At 42.7% G+C, this 18321-nt stretch overlaps 1 protein-coding gene across 1 annotated transcript in view; it reads left to right on the plus strand.

Annotated features, from left to right (window-relative positions):
- Positions 1-18321, plus strand: part of LOC138950211 (uncharacterized) — a 71258-nt gene that overhangs the window by 41646 nt on the left and 11291 nt on the right. The window contains exon 5 of the mRNA XM_070321959.1: positions 984-1152. Within this exon, the coding sequence (XP_070178060.1) occupies positions 984-1152 (169 nt within the window). The remainder of the gene's footprint in view (positions 1-983; positions 1153-18321) is intronic.

Genomic DNA, 18321 nt, shown 5'->3' on the forward strand with positions numbered 1-18321 from the left:
GGAGGGCAGTACTGACCGCCCCAACAATGGCAACCAGCAGAAGAGGGGGAGGGAATGGAGGTCAGGGGTAGGAACAGGAGGGCAGTACTGACCGCCCCAACAATGGCAACCAGCAGAAGAGGGGGAGGGAATGGAGGTCAGGGGTAGGAACAGGAGGGCAGTACTGACCGCCCCAACAATGGCAACCAGCAGAAGAGGGGGAGGGAAGGGAGGTTAGGGATGGGAACAGGAGGGCAGTACTGACCGCCCCAACAATGGCAACCAGCAGAAGAGGGGGAGGGAATGGAGGTTAGGGATGGGAACAGGAGGGCAGTACTGACCGCCCCAACAATGGCAACCAGCAGAAGAGGGGGAGGGAGGTCAGGGATGGGAACAGGAGGGCAGTACTGACCGCCCCAACCATGGCAACCAGCAGAAGAGGGGGAGGGAATGGAGGTTAGGGATGGGAAGAGGAGGGCAGTACTGACCGCCCCAACAATGGCAACCAGCAGAAGAGGGGGAGGGAGGTCAGGGATGGGAACAGGAGGGCAGTACTGACCGCCCCAACCATGGCAACCAGCAGAAGAGGGGGAGGGAAGGGAGGTTAGGGATGGGAAGAGGAGGGCAGTACTGACCGCCCCAACAATGGCAACCAGCAGAAGAGGGGGAGGGAATGGAGGTTAGGGATGGCAACAGGAGGGCAGTACTGACCGCCCCAACAATGGCAACCAGCAGAAGAGGGGGAGGGAATGGAGGTCAGGGATGGGAACAGGAGGGCAGTACTGACCGCCCCAACAATGGCAACCAGCGAGAAAATCGCCAGTGCAGCCAATGCGAAAAGATGTAAACGTTAAAATTGTATATCCTCTATCATGGTCGGCCGTCAGCTAAGAAAACCTTTCCTACATTACCTCTCGGTGATGATTGGTTTTCAAGTGTTGATGTTTTAGTTTCAGATTAAATGTTTTACTTTGCTTCACGTGACTTGTTTGGTCTTTTTTCAGGCCACAGAACCCAGCAGCTACGTGTTTGAGATCCGCATGGCGGGAGATGTACCGCCTCTCGTCCTGGCGTCACGTGATCAAGCCGACATGTTGGACTGGATCTATACTCTCAACGCCGCCATTATTTTTATCAACGGTCCCGCTCGACATGTCAACTGTCCGTCACAGGGTAAGCTCTGACAGGGTCGCCACGATAATCAACAGTCCGTCACAGGGTAAGCTCTGACAGGGTCGCCACGATAATCAACTGTCCGTCACAGGGTAAGCTCTGACAGGGTCGCCACGACAATCAACTGTCCGTCACAGGGTAAGCTCTGACAGGGTCGCCACGACAATCAACTGTCCTTCACAGGGTAAGCTCTGACAGGGTCGCCACGACAATCAACTGTCCGTCACAGGATAAGCTCTGACAGGGTCGCCACGATAATCAACGGTCCGTCACAGGGTAAGCTCTGACAGGGTCGCCACGATAATCAACGGTCCGTCACAGGGTAAGCTCTGACAGGGTCGCCACGATAATCAACTGTCCGTCACAGGGTAAGCTTTAACAGGGTCACCACGATAATCAACAGTCCGTCACAGGGTAAGCTCTGACAGGGTCGCCACGATAATCAACTGTCCGTCACAGGGTAAGCTCTGACAGGGTCGCCACGATAATCAACAGTCCGTCACAGGGTAAGCTCTGACAGGGTCGCCACGACAATCAACAGTCCGTCACTGGGTAAGCTCTGACAGGGTCGCCACGACAATCAACAGTCCGTCACAGGGTAAGCTTTAACAGGGTCACCACGATAATCAACAGTCCGTCACAGGGTAAGCTTTAACAGGGTCACCACGATAATCAACAGTCCGTCAAGGGTAAGCTCTGACAGGGTCGCCACGATAATCAACTGTCCGTCACAGGGTAAGCTTTCACAGGGTCGCCACGATAATCAACAGTCCGTCACAGGGTAAGCTCTGACAGGGTCGCCACGACAATCAACAGTCCGTCACAGGGTAAGCTTTAACAGGGTCACCACGATAATCAACAGTCCGTCACAGGGTAAGCTTTAACAGGGTCACCACGATAATCAACAGTCCGTCAAGGGCAAGCTCTGACAGGGTCGCCACGATAATCAACTGTCCGTCACAGGGTAAGCTTTAACAGGGTCACCACGATAATCAACAGTCCGTCACAGGGTAAGCTCTGACAGGGTCGCCACGATAATCAACGGTCCGTCACAGGGTAAGCTCTGACAGGGTCGCCACGATAATCAACTGTCCGTCACAGGGTAAGCTCTGACAGGGTCGCCACGATAATCAACTGTCCGTCACAGGGTAAGCTCTGACAGGGTCACCACGATAATCAACAGTCCGTCACAGGGTAAGCTCTGACAGGGTCGCCACGATAATCAACTGTCCGTCACAGGGTAAGCTCTGACAGGGTCGCCACGATAATCAACTGTCCGTCACAGGGTAAGCTCTGACAGGGTCGCCACGACAATCAACAGTCCGTCACAGGGTAAGCTCTGACAGGGTCGCCACGATAATCAACAGTCCGTCACAGGGTAAGCTCTGACAGGGTCGCCACGATAATCAACAGTCCGTCACAGGGTAAGCTCTGACAGGGTTGCCACGATAATCAACAAGCCCGGCAACATGTGCTGAGGCGACTGGTCCCTGCACTGTATCTATTAGCATTGTATCATGTGACTGATCTGACCAACCAGAACCGATTTTAGCTGACCCTGTATACGTTATGGTAGTGAGGCCGGGACACTTTTTGTTTATCACTCTCAAAATTAGGAAAACATAAAAACAAGTTCTGAATTCAAAGTACATGTATAAAGCTATGTTTCCAAAAAGCGACACGACGGCGGCGGCGGCAGCGACGAAAAGGCTGGCGGCATGCGAATCTTAGTGTTGGTGATTCCATCAAAAGCGGCGCGGCAGGCGGATTTGTTTCTTTCTGGCTTGACTCCTGATGATGAATCGGTCACAATCTCACACAACCATGCTGTATTCAATGTCAACTATATTTGAAGCTACCAACATTGAAAAAGATGACAAATTAAATGCAAAACCCGCTTTTAAGGGACTGGGTGGCCGAGTGGTAACGCACTTGCGCTCGGAATCGAGAGGTTGCGTGTTCAGGCCTGGGTCAGGCCGCAATTTTCTCCCCCCTTTCCTAACCTAGGTGGTGGGTTCAAGTGCTAGTCTTTCGGATGAGACGAAAAACCGAGGTCCCTTCGTGTACACTACATTGGGGTGTGCACGTTAAAGATCCCACGATTGACAAAAGGGTCTTTCCTGGCAAAATTGAAAAGGCATAGCTAAAAATGTCCACCAAATACCCGTGTGACTTGGAATAAAGGCCGTGAAAGGTGAATGCTCGCCCTAATAGGCTTGAGGTTTGCTGGCCGATGTGAATGCGTGATATATTGTGTAAAAAATTCCATCTCACACGGCAGAAATTAATATGTAAATCGCCGTGAGCTCTTGTGAGAAACGGCGATTAATAAATGTCCATTATTATTATTTTATTTCAAGGACATGCTCAAAAAGCGGAACGAACCCGGTGCCTTTGACAACCTATGAAGGAATTCTTGCTGGAAGATTTGCAGCTCAGTGAATACAAGTATCTGACGAAAAAACAGTTAAAATAGATTATACACCTGGTTGTAGGGGTCTTCCTCCAAAGGTTGTCAAAGGCACCGGGTTCGTTCTGATTTTGCAGAATTTTGTTGAAATAAAAGCAGGTTTTCACTTTAAATTTCTCGTCTTTTTTTGTCCTCACCAACATACGCAGCTTTAAATGTAGTTGACCTTGAATACAGCATGTTTTTATATTTAGTCAAGTTTTGACTAAATATTTTAACATCGAGGGGGAATCGAAACGAGGGTCGTGGTGTATGTGTGTGTGTGTGTGTGTGTGTGTGTGTGTGTGTGTGCGTGTGTGTGTGTGTGTGTCTGTGTGTGTGTGTAGAGCGATTCAGACTAAACTACTGGACCGATCTTTATGAAATTTGACATGAGAGTTCCTGGGTATGAAATCCCCGAACGTTTTTTTCATTTTTTTGATAAATGTCTTTGATGACGTCATTACCGGCTTTTCGTGAAAGTTGAGGCGGCACTGTCACGCCCTCATTTTTCAACCAAATTGGTTGAAATTTTGGTCAAGTAATCTTCGACGAAGCCCGGGGTTCGGTATTGCATTTCAGCTTGGTGGCTTAAAAATTAATTAATGACTTTGGTCATTAAAAATCTGAAAATTGTAAAAAAAAATAAAAATTTATAAAACGATCCAAATTTACGTTTATCTTATTCTCCATCATTTGGTGATTCCAAAAACATATAAATACGTTATATTCGGATTAAAAACAAGCTCTGAAAATTAAAATATATAAAAATTATTATCAAAATTAAATAGTCCAAATCAATTTAAAAACACTTTCATCTTATTCCTTGTCGGTTCCTGATTCCAAAAACATATAGATATGATATGTTTGGATTAAAAACACGCTCAGAAAGTTAAAACAAAGAGAGGCACAGAAAAGCGTGCTATCCTTCTTAGCGCAACTACTATCCCGCTCTTCTTGCCATGAGCGGTGGACTGACGATGCTACGAGTATACGGTCTTGCTGAAAAATGACATTGCGTTCAGTTTCATTCTGTGAGTTCGACAGCTACTTGACTAAATATTGTATTTTCGCCTTACGCGACTTGTTTGCTGTGATAGTAGTTCATTGTCAGAAGTCAAGCCAGAAAGAACAAAACATCCGCCTGCCGCGCCGCTTTAAATGGAAACACAGACACGAACATTCGCCTGCCGCGAGACGTTTCGTCGCTGCCGACGCCGCCGTCGCATCGCTATTTGGAATCATAGTTTTAGCGTGGCTTATTCTATGGCATACCATTTTCAATGGTTTTAAATCATACACTTCACCTTATAAAAGTACTGAAAGTCTATTTTGTTGGTCGGTGATGAACACCATGGCAAGACCCCCACCCCCACCCCCCCCCCCCCCCACCCTGGGTGTGCCATGCAGACCTTCTCACTTGCAAATCGCATGGTCAAAGTTCCAAAGAATCAATAGAACGATGTTCGGAAAGAATTCTGTGATAAATAAGATGTCCAAGCGTTGTGTTTATGTCGGAAAGAACTCTGCGATAAATAAGATGTCCAAGCGTTGTGGTGATGTCGGAAAGAACTCTGTGATAAATAAGATGTCCACGCGTTGTGGTGATGTCGGAAAGAACTCTGTGATGAATAAGATGTCCAAGCGTTGTGGTGATGTCGGAAATAACTCTGTGATGAATAAGATATCCACGTGTTGTGGTGATGTCGAAAAGAACTTTGTGATAAATAAGATGTCCAAGCGTTGTGGTGATGTCAGAAAGAACTCTATGATAAATACGATGTCCACGCGTTGTGGTGATGTCGGAAATAACTTTGTGATAAATAAGATGTCCAAGCGTTGTGGTGATGTCACAAAGAACTCTGTGATAAATAAGATGTCCAAGCGTTGTGGTGATGTCGGAAAGAACTCTGTGATAAATAAGATGTCCAAGCGTTGTGGTGATGTCGGAAAGAACTCTGTGATAAATAAGATGTCCAAGCGTTGTGGTGATGTCGGAAAGAACTCTGTGATAAATAAGATGTCCAAGCGTTGTGGTGATGTCTGAAAGAACTCTGTGATAAATAAGATGTCCAAGCGTTGTGGTGATGTCGGAAAGAACTCTGTGATAAATAAGATGTCCAAGCGTTGTGTTGATGTCGGAAAGAACTCTGTAATAAATAAGATGTCCAAGCGTTGTGGTAATGTCGGAAAGAACTATGTAATAAATAAGATGTCCAAGCGTTGTGGTGATGTCGGAAAGAACTCTGTGATAAATAAGATGTCCACGCCTTGTGGTGATGTCGGAAAGAAGTCTTTGATAAATAAGATGTCCAAGCGTTGTGGTGATGTCGGAAAGAACTCTGTGATTGATAAGATGTTCAAGCGTTGTGGTGATGTCGGAAAGAATTATGTGATAAATAAGATGTCCACGCGTTGTGGTGATGTCTGAAATAACTTTGTGATAAATAAGATGTCCAAGCGTTGTGGCAACGTCGGAAAGAACTCTGTGATCAATAAGATGTCGAAGCGTTGTGGCGATGTCAGAAAGAACTCTGTGATAAATACGATGTCCACGCGTTGTGGTGATGTCGGAAATAACTCTATAATAAATAAGATGTCCACGCGTTGTGGTGATGTCTGAAATAACTTTGTGATAAATAAGATGTCCAAGCGTTGTGGTGATGTCACAAAGAACTCTGTGATAAATAAGATGTCCATGCAAGCGTTGTGGTGATGTCGGAAAGAACTATGTGATAAATAAGATGTCCAAGCGTTGTGGTGATGTCGGAAAGAACTCTGTGATAAATAAGATGTCCAAGCGTTGTGGTGATGTCGGAAAGAACTCTGTGATTGATAAGATGTTCAAGCGTTGTGGTGATGTCGGAAAGAACTCTGTGATAAATAAGATGTCCAAGCGTTGTGGTGATGTCGGAAAGAACTTTGTGATGAATAGGATGTCCAAGCGTTGTAGTGATGTCAGAAAGAACTCTGTGATAAATACGATGTCCACGCGTTGTGGTGATGTCGGAAAGAACTCTGTGATAAATAAGATGTCCAAGCGTTGTGGTGATGTCGGAAAGAACTCTGTGATAAATAAGATGTCCAAGCGTTGTGGTGATGTCAGAAAGAACTCTGTGATAAATAAGATGTCCAAGCGTTGTGGTGATGTCGGAAAGAACTCTGTGATAAATAAGATGTCCAAGCGTTGTGGTGATGTCGGAAAGAACTCTGTGATAAATAAGATGTCCACGCGTTGTGGTGATGTCGGAAAGAACTCTGTGATAAATAAGATGTCCAAGCGTTATGGTGATGTCGGAAAGAATTCTGTGATAAATAAGATGTCCAAGCGTTGTGGTGATGTCGGAAAGAACTCTGTGATAAATAAGATGTCCAAACGTTGTGGTGATGTCGGAAAGAACTCTGTGATAAATAAGATGTCCAAGCGGTGTGGTGATGTCGGAAAGAACTCCGTGATAAATAAGATGTCCAAGCGTTGTTGTGATGTCGGAAAGAACTGTGTGATAAATAAGATGTCCACGCGTTGTGGTGATGTCGGAAAGAACTCTGTGATAAATAAGATGTCCTAGCGTTGTGGTGATGTCAGAAAGAACTCTGTGATAAATAAGATGTCCAAACGTTGTGGTGATGTCGGAAAGAACTCTGTGATAAATAAGATGTCCTAGCGTTGTGGTGATGTCGGAAAGAACTATGTGATAAATAAGATGTCCAAGCGTTGTGGTGATGTCGGAAAGAACTCTGTGATAAATAAGATGTCCTAGCGTGGTGGTGATGTCGGAAAGAACTCTGTGATAAATAAGATGTCCAAGCGTTGTGGTGATGTCGGAAAGAACTCTGTGATAAATAAGATGTCAAGCGTTGTGGCAACGGCGGAAAGAACTCTGTGATAAATATGATGTCCAAGCATTGTGGTGATGTCGGAAAGAAGTCTGTGATAAATAAGATGTCCACGCGTTGTGGTGATGTCGGAAAGAACTATGTGATAAATACGATGTCCAAGCGTTGTGGTGATGTCGGAAAGAACTCTGTGATGAATAAGATGTCCACGCGTTGTGCTGATTTCGGAAAGAACTCTGTGATAAATACGATGTCCACGCGTTGTGGTGATGTCGGAAATAACTCTATAATAAATAAGATGTCCAAGCGTTGTGGTGATGTCACAAAGAACTCTGTGATAAATAAGATGTCCATGCAAGCGTTGTGGTGATGTCGGAAAGAATTATGTGATAAATAAGATGTCCACGCGTTGTGGTGATGTCTGAAATAACTTTGTGATAAATAAGATGTCCAAGCGTTGTGGTGATGTCACAAAGAACTCTGTGATAAATAAGATGTCCAAGCGTTAGGGTGATGTCGGAAAGAACTCTGTGATAAATAAGATGTCCAAGCGTTGTGGTGATGTCGGAAAGAACTTTGTGATGAATAGGATGTCCAAGCGTTGTAGTGATGTCAGAAAGAACTCTGTGATAAATAAGATGTCCAAGAGTTGCGGTGATGTCGGAAAGAACTCTGTGATAAATAAGATGTCCAAGCGTTGTGGTGATGTCGGAAAGAACTCTGTGATAAATAAGATGTCCAAGAGTTGCGGTGATGTCGGAAAGAACTCTGTGATAAATAAGATGTCCAAGCGTTGTGGTGTTGTTGAAAAGAACTCTGTGATAAATTAAATGTCCAAACGTTGTGGTGATGTCGGAAATAACTCTGTGATAAATAAGATGTCCAAGCGTTGTGGTGATGTCGGAAAGAACTCTGTGATAAATAAGATGTCCAAGCGTTGTGGTGATGTCTGAAAGAACTCTGTGATAAATAAGATGTCCAAGGGTTGTGGTGATGTCGAAAAGAACTCTGTGATCAATAAGATGTCCAAGCGTTGTGGTGTTGTTGAAAGGAACTCTGTCATAAATAAGATGTCCAAGGGTTGTGATGATGTCGGAAAAAAACTCTGTGATAAATAAGATGTGCAAGCGTTGTGGTGATGTCGGAAAGAACTCTGTGATAAATAAGATGTTTAAGCGTTGTGTTGATGTCGCAAAGAACTCTGTGATAAATAAGATGTTCAAGCGTTGTGGTGATGTCAGAAAGAACTCTGCGATAAATAAGATGTTAAAGCGTTGTGGTGATGTCGGAAAGAACTATGTGATAAATAAGATGTCCTAGCGTTGTGGTGATGTCAGAAAGAACTCTGTGATAAATAAGATGTCCAAGCGTTGTGGTGATGTTCGGAAAGAACTCTCTGACAAATAAGATGTCCACTCGTTGTGGTGATCTCGGAAAGAACTCTGTGATAAATAAGATGTCCACGCGTTGTGGTGATGTCGGAAAGAACTCTGTGATAAATAAGATGTCCAAGCGTTGTGGTGATGTCGCAAAGAACTCTGTGATAAATATGATGTCCAAGCATTGTGGTGATGTCGGAAAGAAGTCTGTGATAAATAAGATGTCCAAGCGTTGTGTTTATGTCGGAAAGAACTCTGTGATAAATAAGATGTCCTAGCGTTGTGGTGATGTCGGAAAGAATTATGTGATAAATAAGATGTTCACGCGTTGTGGTGATGTCTGAAATAACTTTGTGATAAATAAGATGTCCAAGCGTTGTGGTGATGTCACAAAGAACTCTGTGATAAATAAGATGTCCAAGCGTTGTGGTGATGTCGGAAAGAACTCTGTGATAAATAAGATGTCCAAGCGTTGTGGTGATGTCGGAAAGAACTCTGTGATAAATAAGATGTCCAAGCGTTGTGGTGATGTCGGAAAGAACTCTGTGATAAATAAGATGTCCAAGCGTTGTGGTGATGTCTGAAAGAACTCTGTGATAAATAAGATGTCCAAGCGTTGTGGTGATGTCGGAAAGAACTCTGTGATAAATAAGATGTCCAAGCGTTGTGGTGATGTCGGAAAGAACTCTGTGATAAATAAGATGTCTAAGCGTTGTGGTGATGTCGGAAAGAACTCTGTGATAAATAAGATGTTCAAGCGTTGTGGTGATGTCAGAAAGAACTCTGTGATAAATAAGATGTCCAAGCGTTTTGGTGATGTCGGAAAGAAGTCTGTGATAAATAAGATGTCCAAGCGTTGTGGTGATGTCGGAAAGAACTCTGTGATAAATAAGATGTTCAAGCGTTGTGGTGATGTCTGAAAGAACTCTGTGATAAATAAGATGTCCACGCGTTGTGGTGATGTCTGAAAGAACTCTGTGATAAATAAGATGTCCAAGCGTTGTGGCAACGTCGGAAAGAACTCTGTGATCAATAAGATGTCGAAGCGTTGTGGCGATGTCCGAAAGAACTCTGTGATAAATAAGATGTCCACGCGTTGTGGTGATGTCGGAAAGAACTCTGTAATAAATAAGATTTCCACGCGTTGTGGTGATGTCGGAAAGAGCTCTGTGATAAATAAGATGTCCAAGCGTTGTGGTGATGTCACAAAGAACTCTGTGATAAATAAGATGTCCAAGCGTTGTGGTGATGTCGGAAAGAACTATGTGATAAATAAGATGTCCAAGCGTTGTGGTGATGTCGCAAAAAACTCTGTGATAAATAAGATGTCCAAGCGTTGTGGTGATGTCAGAAAGAACTCGGTGATTGATAAGATGTCCAAGCGTTGGGGTGATGTCGGAAAGAACTCTGTGATAAATAAGATGTCCAAGCGTTGTGGTGATGTCGGAAAGAACTTTGTGATGAATAGGATGTCCAAGCGTTGTAGTGATTTCGGAAAGAACTCTGTGATAAATACGATGTCCACGCGTTGTGGTGATGTCGGAAAGAACTCTGTGATAAATAAGATGTCCAAGCGTTGTGGTGATGTCGGGAAGAACTCTGTGATAAATAAGATGTCCAAGCGTTGTGGTGATGTCACAAAGAACTCTGTGATAAATAAGATGTCCAAGCGTTGTGGTGATGTCGGAAAGAACTCTGTGATAAATAAGATGTCCAAGCGTTGTGGTGATGTCGGAAAGAACTCTGTGATAAATAAGATGTCCAAGCGTTGTGGTGATGTCGGAAAGAACTCTGTGATAAATAATATGTCCAAGCGTTAGGGTGATGTCGGAAAGAACTCTGTGATAAATAAGATGTCCAAGCGTTGTTGTGATGTCGGAAATAACTCTGTGATAAATAAGATGTCCAAGCGTTGTGGTGATGTCGGAAAGAACTCTGTGATAAATAAGATGTCTAAGCGGTGTGGTGATGTCGGAAAGAACTCCGTGATAAATAAGATGTCCAAGCGTTGTGGTGATGTCTGAAAGAACTATGTGATGAATAAGATGTCAACGCGTTGTGGTGATGTCGGAAAGAACTCTGTGATAAATAAGATGTCCAAGCGTTGTGGTGATGTCAGAAAGAACTCTCTGATAAATAAGATGTCCAAGCGTTGTGGTGATGTCGGAAAGAACTGTGTGATAAATAAGATGTCCAAGCGCTGTGGTGATGTCGGAAAGAATTATGTGATAAATAAGATGTCCAAGCGTTGTGGTGATGTCGAAAAGAACTCTGTGATAAATAAGATGTCCTAGCGTTGTGGTGATGTCGTAAAGAACTCAGTGATAAATAAGATGTCCAAGCGTTGTGGTGATGTCGGAAAGAACTCTGTGATAAATAAGATGTCTAAGCGTTGTGGTGATGTCGGAAAGAACTCTGTGATAAATAAGATGTCCAAGCGCTGTGGTGATGTCGGAAAGAATTATGTGATAAATAAGATGTCCAAGCGTTGTGAGGATGTCAGAAAGAACTCTGTGATAAATAAGATGTCTAAGCGTTGTGGTGATGTCGGAAAGAACTCTGTGATAAATACGATGTCCACGCGTTGTGGTGATGTCGGAAATAACTCTATAATAAATAAGATGTCCAAGCGTTGTGGTGATGTCTGAAATAACTTTGTGATAAATAAGATGTCCAAGCGTTGTGGTGATGTCACAAAGAACTCTGTGATAAATAAGATGTCCAAGCGTTGTGGTGATGTCGGAAAGAACTATGTGATAAATAAGATGTCCAAGCGTTGTGGTGATGTCGCAAAAAACTCTGTGATAAATAAGATGTCCAAGCGTTGTGGTGATGTCAGAAATAACTCGGTGATTAATAAGATGTCCAAGCGTTAGGGTGATGTCGGAAAGAACTCTGTGATAAATAAGATGTCCAAGCGTTGTGGTGATGTCGGAAAGAACTTTGTGATGAATAGGATGTCCAAGCGTTGTAGTGATGTCAGAAAGAACTCTGTGATAAATACGATGTCCAAGCGTTGTGGTGATGTCGGAAAGAACTCTGTGATAAATAAGATGTCCAAGCGTTGTGGTGATGTCGGAAAGAACTCTGTGATAAATAAAATGTCCAAGGGTTGTGGTGATGTCGGAAAGAACTCTGTGATCAATAAGATGTCCAAGCGTTGTGGTGTTGTTGAAAAGAACTCTGTGATAAATTAAATGTCCAAACGTTGTGGTGATGTCGGAAATAACTCTGTGATAAATAAGATGTCCAAGCGTTGTGGTGATGTCGGAAAGAACTCTGTGATAAATAAGATGTCCAAGCGTTGTGGTGATGTCTGAAAGAACTCTGTGATAAATAAGATGTCCAAGGGTTGTGGTGATGTCGAAAAGAACTCTGTGATCAATAAGATGTCCAAGCGTTGTGGTGTTGTTGAAAGGAACTCTGTCATAAATAAGATGTCCAAGGGTTGTGATGATGTCGGAAAAAAACTCTGTGATAAATAAGATGTCCAAGCGTTGTGGTGATGTCGGAAAGAACTCTGTGATAAATAAGATGTTTAAGCGTTGTGTTGATGTCGCAAAGAACTCTGTGATAAATAAGATGTTCAAGCGTTGTGGTGATGTCGCAAAGAACTCTGCGATAAATAAGATGTTAAAGCGTTGTGGTGATGTCGGAAAGAACTATGTGATAAATAAGATGTCCTAGCGTTGTGGTGATGTCAGAAAGAACTCTGTGATAAATAAGATGTCCAAGCGTTGTGGTGATGTTCGGAAAGAACTCTCTGACAAATAAGATGTCCACTCGTTGTGGTGATGTCGGAAAGAACTCTGTGATAAATAAGATATCCACGCGTTGTGGTGATGTCGGAAAGAACTCTGTGATAAATAAGATATCCAAGCGTTGTGGTGATGCTCGCAAAGAACTCTGTGATAAATAAGATGTCCAAGCGTTGTGGTGATGTCGGAAAGAACTCTGTGATAAATAAGATGTCCAAGCGTTGTGGTGATGTCGGAAAGAACTCTGTGATAAATAAGATGTCGAAGCGTTGTGGCGATGTCCGAAAGAACTCTGTGATAGATAAGATGTCCACGCGTTGTGGTGATGTCGGAAAGAACTATGTGATGAATAAGATGTCCACGCGTTGTGGTGATGTCGGAAAGAACTCTGTGATAAATAAGATGTCCAAGCGTTGTGGTGATGTCGAAAAGAACTCGGTGATACATAAGATGTCCAAGCGTTGTGGTGATGTTGGAAAGAACTGTGTGATAAATAAGATGTCCACGCGTTGTGGTGATGTCGCAAAAAACTCTGTGATAAATAAGATGTCCAAGCGTTGTGGTGATGTCAGAAATAACTCGGTGATTAATAAGATGTCCAAGCGTTAGGGTGATGTCGGAAAGAACTCTGTGATAAATAAGATGTCCAAGCGTTGTGGTGATGTCGGAAAGAACTCTGTGATAAATAAGATGTCCAAGCGTTGTGGTGATGTTCGGAAAGAACTCTCTGATACATACGATGTCCAAGCGTTGTGGTGATGTCGGAAAGAACTCTGTAATAAATAAGATGTCCAAGCGTTGTGGTGATGTTCGTAAAGAACTCTGTGATCAATATGATGTCTAAGCGTTGTGGTGATGTCGGAAAGAACTCTGTGATAAATAAGATGTCCAAGCGTTGTGGTGTTGTTGAAAAGAACTCTGTGATAAATTAAATGTCCAAACGTTGTGGTGATGTCGGAAATAACTCTGTGATAAATAAGATGTCCATGCAAGCGTTGTGGTGATGTCGGAAAGAACTCGGTGATAAATAAGATGTCCAAGCGTTGTGGTGATGTCTGAACGAACTATGTGATAAATAAGATGTCCAAGCGTTGTGGTGATGTCGAAAAGAACTCTGTGATCAATAAGATGTCCAAGCGTTGTGGTGTTGTTGAAAGGAACTCTGTCATAAATAAGATGTCCAAGGGTTGTGATGATGTCGGAAAAAACTCTGTGATAAATAAGATGTGCAAGCGTTGTGGTGATGTCGGAAAGAACTTTGTGATGAATAGGATGTCCAAGCGTTGTAGTGATGTCAGAAAGAACTCTGTGACAAATACGATGTCCAAGCGTTGTGGTGATGTCGGAAAGAACTCTGTAATAAATAAGATGTCCAAGCGTTGTGGTGATGTCGGAAAGAACTCTGTGATAAATAAGATGTCCAAGGGTTGTGGTGATGTCGGAAAGAACTCTGTGATCAATAAGATGTCCAAGCGTTGTGGTGTTGTTGAAAAGAACTCTGTGATAAATTAAATGTCCAAACGTTGTGGTGATGTCGGAAATAACTCTGTGATAAATAAGATGTCCAAGCGTTGTGGTGATGTCGGAAAGAACTCTGTGATAAATAAGATGTCCAAGCGTTGTGGTGATGTCTGAAAGAACTCTGTGATAAATAAGATGTCCAAGGGTTGTGGTGATGTCGAAAAGAACTCTGTGATCAATAAGATGTCCAAGCGTTGTGGTGTTGTTGAAAGGAACTCTGTCATAAATAAGATGTCCAAGGGTTGTGATGATGTCGGAAAAAACTCTGTGATAAATAAGATGTGCAAGCGTTGTGGTGATGTCGGAAAGAACTCTGTGATAAATAAGATGTTTAAGCGTTGTGGTGATGTCGCAAAGAACTCTGTGATAAATAAAATGTTCAAGCGTTGTGGTGATGTCGCAAAGAACTCTGCGATAAATAAGATGTTAAAGCGTTGTGGTGATGTCGGAAAGAACTATGTGATAAATAAGATGTCCAAGCGTTGTGGTGATGTCGGAAAGAACTCTGTGATAAATAAGATGTCCAAGCGTTGTGGTGATGTTCGGAAAGAACTCTCTGACAAATAAGATGTCCACTCGTTGTGGTGATGTCGGAAAGAACTCTGTGATAAATAAGATATCCACGCGTTGTGGTAATGTCGGAAAGAACTCTGTGATAAATAAGATGTCCAAGCGTTGTGGTGATGTCGCAAAGAACTCTCTGATAAATAAGATGTCCAAGCGTTATGGTGATGTCGGAAAGAATTCTGTGATAAATAAGATGTCCAAGCGTTGTGGTGATGTCGAAAAGAACTCTGTGATAAATAAGATGTCCACGCGTTGTGGCGATGTCCGAAAGAACTCTGTGATGAATAAGATGTCCAAGCGTTGTGGTGATGTCGGAAAGAACTCTGTAATAAATAAGATGTCCACGCGTTGTGGTGATGTCGGAAAGAACTATGTGATAAATACGATGTCCAAGCGTTGTGGTGATGTCACAAAGAACTCTGTGATAAATAAGATGTCCAAGCGTTGTGGTGATGTCGGAAAGAACTATGTGATAAATAAGATGTCCAAGCGTTGTGGTGATGTCGGAAAGAACTCTGTGATAAATAAGATGTTGAAGCGTTGTAGTGATGTCGCAAAGAACTCTGTGATAAATAAGATGTCCACGCGTTGTGGTGATGTATGAAAGAACTCTGTGATAAATATGATGTCCTAGCGTTGTGGTGATGTTGGAAAGAACTCTGTGATGAATAAGATGTCCACGCGTTGTGGTGATGTCGGAAAGAACTCTGTGATGAATAAGATGTCCACGCGTCGTGGTGATGTCGGAAAGAACTATGTGATAAATAAGATGTCCAAGCGTTGTGGTGATGTCGAAAAGAACTATGTGATGAATAAGATGTCCATGCGTTGTGGTGATCGATGTGGGAAAGAACTCTGTGATAAATAAGATGTCCAAGCGTTGTGGTGATGTCGGAAAGAACTCTGTGATAAATAAGATGTCAAGCGTTGTGGCAACGGCGGAAAGAACTCTGTGATAAATAAGATGTCCAAGCGTTGTGGTGATGTCGGAAAGAAGTCTGTGATAAATAAGATGTCCAAGCGTTGTGGTGATGTCGGAAAGAACTCTGTGATAAATAAGATGTCGAAGCGTTGTGGCGATGTCCGAAAGAACTCTGTGATAAATAAGATGTCCACGCGTTGTGGTGATGTCGGAAAGAACTCTGTAATAAATAAGATGTCCACGCGTTGTGGTGATGTCGGAAAGAACTCTGTGCTAAATAAGATGTCCAAGCGTTGTGGTAATGTCGGAAAGAACTCTGTGATAAATAAGATGTCCAAGCGTTGTGGTGATGTCGGAAAGAACTATGTGATAAATAAGATGTCCAAGCGTTGTGGTGATGTCGCAAAAAACTCTGTGAAAAATAAGATGTCCAAGCGTTGTGGTGATGTCAGAAATAACTCGGTGATTAATAAGATGTCCAAGCGTTAGGGTGATGTCGGAAAGAACTCTGTGATAAATAAGATGTCCAAGCGTTGTGGTGATGTCGGAAAGAACTTTGTGATGAATAGGATGTCCAAGCGTTGTAGTGATGTCAGAAAGAACTCTGTGATAAATACGATATCCAAGCGTTGTGGTGATGTCGGAAAGAACTCTGTGATAAATAAGATGTCCAAGCGTTGTGGTGATGTCGGAAAGAACTCTGTGATAAATAAGATGTCCAAGGGTTGTGGTGATGTCGGAAAGAACTCTGTGATCAATAAGATGTCCAAGCGTTGTGGTGTTGTTGAAAAGAACTCTGTGATAAATTAAATGTCCAAACGTTGTGGTGATGTCGGAAATAACTCTGTGATAAATAAGATGTCCAAGCGTTGTGGTGATGTCGGAAAGAACTCTGTGATAAATAAGATGTCCAAGCGTTGTGGTGATGTCTGAAAGAACTCTGTGATAAATAAGATGTCCAAGGGTTGTGGTGATGTCGAAAAGAACTCTGTGATCAATAAGATGTCCAAGCGTTGTGGTGTTGTTGAAAGGAACTCTGTCATAAATAAGATGTCCAAGGGTTGTGATGATGTCGGAAAAAACTCTGTGATAAATAAGATGTGCAAGCGTTGTGGTGATGTCGGAAAGAACTCTGTGATAAATAAGATGTTTAAGCGTTGTGGTGATGTCGCAAAGAACTCTGTGATAAATAAAATGTTCAAGCGTTGTGGTGATGTCGCAAAGAACTCTGCGATAAATAAGATGTTAAAGCGTTGTGGTGATGTCGAAAAGAACTATGTGATAAATAAGATGTCCTAGCGTTGTGGTGATGTCAGAAAGAACTCTGTGATAAATAAGATGTCCAAGCGTTGTGGTGATGTTCGGAAAGAACTCTCTGACAAATAAGATGTCCACTCGTTGTGGTGATGTCGGAAAGAACTCTGTGATAAATAAGATATGCACGCGTTGTGGTAATGTCGGAAAGAACTCTGTGATAAATAAGATGTCCAAGCGTTGTGGTGATGTCGCAAAGAACTCTGTGATAAATATGATGTCCAAGCATTGTGGTGATGTCGGAAAGAAGTCTGTGATAAATAAGATGTCCAAGCGTTGTGGTGATGTCGGAAAGAACTCTGTGATAAATAAGATGTTGAAGCGTTGTAGTGATGTCGCAAAGAACTCTGTGATGAATAAGATGTCCACGCGTTGTGGTGATTTCGGAAAGAACTCTGTAATAAATAAGATGTCCACGCGTTGTGGTGATGTCGGAAAGAACTCTGTGATAAATAAGATGTCCAAGTGTTGTGGTGATGTCGCAAAGAACTCTGTGATAAATAAGATGTCCAAGCGTTGTGGTGATGTCGGAAAGAACTAAGTGATAAATAAGATGTCCAAGCGTTGTGGTGATGTCGCAAAAAACTCTGTGATAAATAAGATGTCCAAGCGTTGTGGTGATGTCAGAAAGAACTCGGTGATTAATAAGATGTCCAAGCGTTAGGGTGATGTCGGAAAGAACTCTGTGATAAATAAGATGTCCAAGCGTTGTGGTGATGTCGGAAAGAACTTTGTGATGAATAGGATGTCCAAGCGTTGTAGTGATGTCAGAAAGAACTCTGTGATAAATACGATGTCCACGCGTTGTGGTGATGTCGGAAATAACTTTGTGATAAATAAGATGTCCAAGCGTTGTGGTGATGTCGGAAAGAACTCTGTGATAAATTAAATGTCCAAACGTTGTGGTGATGTCGGAAAGAACTCTGTGATAAATAAGATGTCCAAGCGTAGTGGTGATGTCGGAAAGAACTCTGTGATAAATAAGATGTCCAAGGGTTGTGGTGATGTCGGAAAGAACTCTGTGATCAATAAGATGTCCAAGCGTTGTGGTGTTGTTGAAAAGAACTCTGTTATAAATAAGATGTCCAAGGGTTGTGATGATGTCGGAAAAAACTCTGTGATAAATAAGATGTCCAAGCGTTGTGGTGATGTCGGAAAGAACTCTGTGATAAATAAGATGTTTAAGCGTTGTGTTGATGTCGCAAAGAACTCTGTGATAAATAAGATGTTCAAGCGTTGTGGTGATGTCAGAAAGAACTCTGTGATAAATAAGATGTCCAAGCGTTTTGGTGATGTTCGGAAAGAACTCTGTGATAAATAAGATGTCCTAGCGTTGTGGTGATGTCAGAAAGAACTCTGTGATAAATAAGATGTCCACGCGTTGTGGTGATGTCGGAAAGAACTCTCTGACAAATAAGATGT

The sequence above is a fragment of the Littorina saxatilis genome, linkage group LG16 (genome assembly GCF_037325665.1).
Source record: "Littorina saxatilis isolate snail1 linkage group LG16, US_GU_Lsax_2.0, whole genome shotgun sequence".
Classification (NCBI taxonomy): domain Eukaryota; kingdom Metazoa; phylum Mollusca; class Gastropoda; order Littorinimorpha; family Littorinidae; genus Littorina; species Littorina saxatilis.